This window comes from Toxotes jaculatrix, chromosome 19 (assembly GCF_017976425.1).
Source record: "Toxotes jaculatrix isolate fToxJac2 chromosome 19, fToxJac2.pri, whole genome shotgun sequence".
Lineage (NCBI taxonomy): Eukaryota > Metazoa > Chordata > Actinopteri > Toxotidae > Toxotes > Toxotes jaculatrix.
The window spans coordinates 6,128,508-6,133,412 of record NC_054412.1 but is presented as its reverse complement, the minus strand read 5'-3'; the positions used below and the strand labels follow the sequence as shown (position 1 = coordinate 6,133,412).

Sequence of the window (4,905 nt, the reverse complement as noted above, 5' to 3'; positions counted from 1 at the left end):
GACCAAGCCCACTCTGAGAGCATCCTCCGTTTGACTGTGTGTGGATTACTATCAGTCATGGTGTGTCAGCTGTAGAGCCCTGGGTGTAGCTGCTGCTTAGGGGCAGAGCTGGATCAATGGAAGTGCGCTGAGTAACGAGGTGATGTTCCTGTTTTCACATGGTCTGAGAGCAATCAGCAGCCAGCATCTCTCCGCTGACTCCACACACGGCTCACATTGCTCGTACGCTGCAATAACTGCCCTCCTCAACGGACTATTAGTGCAGAGACTTCTAGTATTATTTTAATATTAGACACACTGTAGCTGGACTCTTGTGCACACCAGAGCTGTCAGACCACCTTAAATATCCCTTTTTTTCTCTGACCATAAAAGTCTGGAGTGGACACAGTGCTGTGTTTACCCTCCTGGACTATTTTGTTTTTACTTCTGAAAGCCGTGGACACAGAGTGAGAGCCAGTAGGTGCCCTCGCCATGGTGTTGCCGCCCCCAGACAAACGCCACGTGTGCCTGACCACCATCGTCATCATGACCAGCATGGCCTTCATGGACGCCTACCTGGTGGAGCAGAACCAGGGTCCTAGAAAGATTGGGGTGTGTATTATAGTGCTGGTAGGAGATGTATGCTTCCTCATAGTGCTGCGATATGTGGCAGTGTGGGTCGGTGCAGAGGTGCGCACCGCCCGACGAGGATACGCCATGATCCTGTGGTTTCTGTACATCTTTGTCCTGGAGATCAAACTCTACTTTGTCTTCCAGAATTGCAAAGCTGACAGGAAGAGTCTGGAGACAGTGGCACGGAAGGCTCTGACATTATTATTATCTGTGTGCGTACCAGGTTTATACTTGGTTCTAGTGGCTCTAGATAGCATGGAATATGTAAGAACTTTCAGAAAGAAGGAGGACATGAGGAGCCGTCTGTTCTGGGTGGCCCTGGACCTGCTGGACCTGCTGGATATCCAAGCTAACCTGTGGGAGCCCCAGCGGACAGGCCTGCCCATCTGGGCCGAGGGCCTGATGTTCTTCTACTGCTACATCCTGCTGCTCATCCTGCCCTGCGTGTCACTCAGTGAAATCAGCATGCAGGGGGAGCACATGTCGCCCCAGAAGATGATGCTCTACCCAGTCCTGAGTCTGGTCACCATAAATGTGGTCACCATCCTTATACGCGGCGTAAACATGGTCCTGTTTCAGGACAGCCGCGTTTCCACCATCTTTGTCGGCAAGAACGTGGTGGCCATCGCCACCAAGGCGTCCACCTTCCTGGAGTACCGCAGACAGGTGAAGGAGTTCCCCCACCCACAGAACGCCATGGCACTAGAGCTGCAGCAGAACTCTGTCAGCCACACACAGCCGCTGCCCAACGCCACCAGTTTGCCACACGAACCTTCGCCAGCGCAGGACGTCATCGACACATGACCGCCAGCGCTGGACTCGGCACCATTAGAAACTGACTGCTTTTTATGAAAGCTCCGGGAGTGGAGGCAGATAGAGAGATCAGCTGCATGACAGGATGATATTCTGCTCTTGTCAAGCCCACATGAACTGCTGTGAAACCATAAAAGAGATTTTCAGCATCACCTGCCTGTCAGAACATACTGTAAACCTACACTTGACTCTGGGTGCAGCGTGCAGACTTTAAAATCAAGTCAAAAGATTTTTATCGTGCTATTGTGTTTTTAATTGTTTCAAATGTTTTAAAAGTTCAGACTTTATTAAGAGACAATCTCCACAGTGCGCAGCCCGGTGACATTATGTTGTGTAAAATGGACAGTTGGTCCCCACCCCCCCCCACCCTCGGTGAGTATCTTGTATTTTTTTTTTTTTTTTTTTGGTAAAGGTCACTTTTTCGACAGTGCATCTGTGGCATTTCCTTTGAATTCAAGCACTAAAGGACATACCACTCAGCGTGAAGCACTGATGGAGAGGAGGAGCAGAGAGTGACAAGGGTCAGTCAAGAGGGGCTATCTGTGCTGCGCGAGAGCGAGGTTGGTGGCAGACGACTGCTCTTCCTTCTGTGCTTGGTTCTGCTGAGGGAGGGAAGCTCTGTGGAAGCTGCTGCCTCGGTCAGTGCGACGCTTTACGACCAAAAGTCCGATTAAAGCGCCGGAGCTCAGCACTATAGCATCCACTGCAGGCACTCAAGCGTGAGTTTTACTGTGCGTGTACGTTTATGTGCCCACACACCAGTCTACAGAGTATGAATGCCTGAGAGCGTGCGTGTTCGCCACAAGAGGTTTAGAATATTTCAAATTGTTTTGGAAGAGATGTGCGTGGTTGACGTGGCTGATATATCGCAGACGAGACGAAATATGCCATGATGTCAGAAAGAATAAAACAAGATGGGGGGAAAGATCATTTTTGTTTCCTGTACTGTACATTCCTCTAAAACTAGCTCAAGCCTTGAAGTCAGAGAATGCAGAGATCCAGCAAACGCCTCACTGAAGAATTGACAAAAGAAAAAAGATAAATACGGTAACATACAAACAGAAAATACTTTTTCTGATGTTATTCAGTTAATTATTATTATTATTATTACTATTATTATTATTATGTACATTCTTTACTTGTTGGAGGCCAATGATGTTTTAATAAAAGTATAAATAAAAGAATTATGATGACAGAATGGTTTCTTTTTTTCATATCGCTGACTGATTAAACAAAACATTATTCTTAGCTAAATTCAGAAGTATTAAACGAACTTGTTGTGCTTGAAAGCAGCAACTAAATGACAGCAACAGAACAGCAAAGCCATTTCTCTTACGTTTCGCATGGAAGAATCTACAGAGCACATAAATATTTAGGCTGAGCAGCCTCCTCCTGGACTCCAGCATTAATTTTCTACCCCTCAGGCTACTACATTTGGGGAAATAAAGCAATGGATTTCTTTTTAAAACGCGATAAAAATGTATGAACCTTTTTTTCCAAATTGTTTCTCTCTTTTCCTCCCAGTTCTCATTATCACCTCCTCATTTGCTTTTTTTGTTCTGTTAACTCTAATCTTCTCTGCACTGACCTGGTATCAGTTATTAAATAGAACTTCTACAGCTGACGAAGGGCCTTCATGTTTCCTCAGAGATTTTTATTAATTGACCCGAGTGTTGTAGTGGGAGGTGGAGAGGTCAGCCGTACGAGGAAAGTCGCTTTACTGACATTGAGGTTAACTAAGGTTAACTGCTGATTTCAGCTCACAGAGACACACTCTCAGACCCTGAACGATAACTGTCAGCTGCAGAGTGACGAAACGCTGAATGATTAGCGAAACCGTGACATTTTCCTTTTACTTTACATGAGCCCAATGCAGCAAATTTTCAGACATCCTGCTGATTTCGTTCATGGTTCACAAAATCATGTTTTGCAGAGCTGCTACTATTTGAACCTCTGGAGCTAAATCAGACTGACCTGACTGCAAAGACCAGAACAAATATTCAGTCATCACACGGCTTTAAGCTATTATTAATCACAGCTGTCATCGGTAGCAGGGGTGAGGTCACAGAAAGGGGACAGATGTAAGTCGGTTTGCTTTCTGCACTGCCGAACATCCTTAGCAAAGCAAAGACAGTCACTGCAACTGCTTGATTCTATTTTTACTTATATCCTGGAAAATTTTGCTTGCTTGGTAAATTACTACAAGACCCAAGTTACAATATATATGCTTGCTTACTAACTGGGGAAGTTTTTTTTTTGTTTTTTTCAAAATATGCAACATACACAGAAAAGCAGTTTCACAACCCCAAGAAACTAAATATACGCGCGGAAGTGCTGATTTCATTCCCCGTGCCCACTATATTGTTGCTTCAAGCTCATCAAACTGCCAATCGTTTAACTGAGTGAGCAGGATCAGCTCGGGGCTTACAGTATCTGTACAAACTGCTAGTCTCTTCTCTTGGAATCTCTTCTGTAGAAACATATTGATTGTTCTTGCTGGTGGAGAATTAAATATTTCTGAGGCACATGCAGTTCATTCAGGCTGGCTGTTTTCAGTTCAGCTCCCGTCTTACAGTAAGTCTCTACCATAAGGCCTATATCTGACATATGAATTTTTTTTTTTTAAAAAGCAACACTGAGTAGTTTTCCTACTATTGCAGGGATTTCCTTCTGTTGAAAGGGCTGACCTAAATGCTGAACAGATATATTTATGGTAAATTACTCATCAGCTTACCATCGTTATTGTGGGACTTTTTATCCATGATAATTATGGAGATCGCTTTATTACAAAGAACTACCCCCAAAATAGTCAAACTTATTTGGAAGAGAAAGCAAAGGAGACTGGTAAAGCTATTACACTGTCCTGATTTTCCACCAAGTTTTATGACAAAAGTTCAACTTAATTGAATTTCGATCACACAATGCTTACCTCCTCAACACGTGTCCAGTGGGATGCTGGCATTGACGGGAGGCAGAAGTTACAACGGCGCCAAGTTCACTGTGAAGTAGAATAAAGTTAAAGTTATTATGGTGCAGAGTTATGTAACTTTCCTCTCCAATTATAGTGGAATCTCAAGTTAGCAAAAATATCAAAGAGGTTGGTTTTGTAGGGGTGTGTGCTTTGCTTCATGCTATGCACTGCCTCATGCAAACCCTGTTAGCCCTGCTGCATGTCTGGGGCGAAACCAGCATGACCCCAACTGTGGTAAACATCCATCACAGTTTACAGACTTTCCTGGTTCAACTTGGACCTATAGTACACTAAGCACAGAGTACTCGCACAACTTTCCTGCACAGTGAGGGATTAGGTTATTACCAAGACTGTAGTTGCACTCACATTTGGCTTTACCTCCAGGTGGTGAAGATCATTTGGCCTAAGTGCTGGTTTGTTACAGTGAGCGCTGCCCCACTTGTTTTTTGCCTTGTCAGACTCTGAGAAGCAATGTCGCTGTACTTTCCAGATTTCGGCAGTTACTTTGG

At 44.6% G+C, this 4,905-nt stretch overlaps 1 protein-coding gene across 1 annotated transcript; it reads left to right on the top strand.

Annotated features, from left to right (window-relative positions):
• Nucleotides 1-471: 471 nt before the first annotated feature.
• Nucleotides 472-1,416, top strand: tmem121ab (transmembrane protein 121Ab). The gene has a single exon (XM_041064706.1). It carries the CDS (start codon nucleotides 472-474, stop codon nucleotides 1,414-1,416), a length of 945 nt encoding a protein of 314 aa, XP_040920640.1.
• Nucleotides 1,417-4,905: the final 3,489 nt, after the last annotated feature.

What these genes read in the sequence shown, in the direction of transcription:
- tmem121ab (XM_041064706.1), top strand. Translation starts at nt 472, where the DNA reads ATGGTGTTGCCGCCCCCAGACAAACGCCACGTGTGCCTGACCACCATC.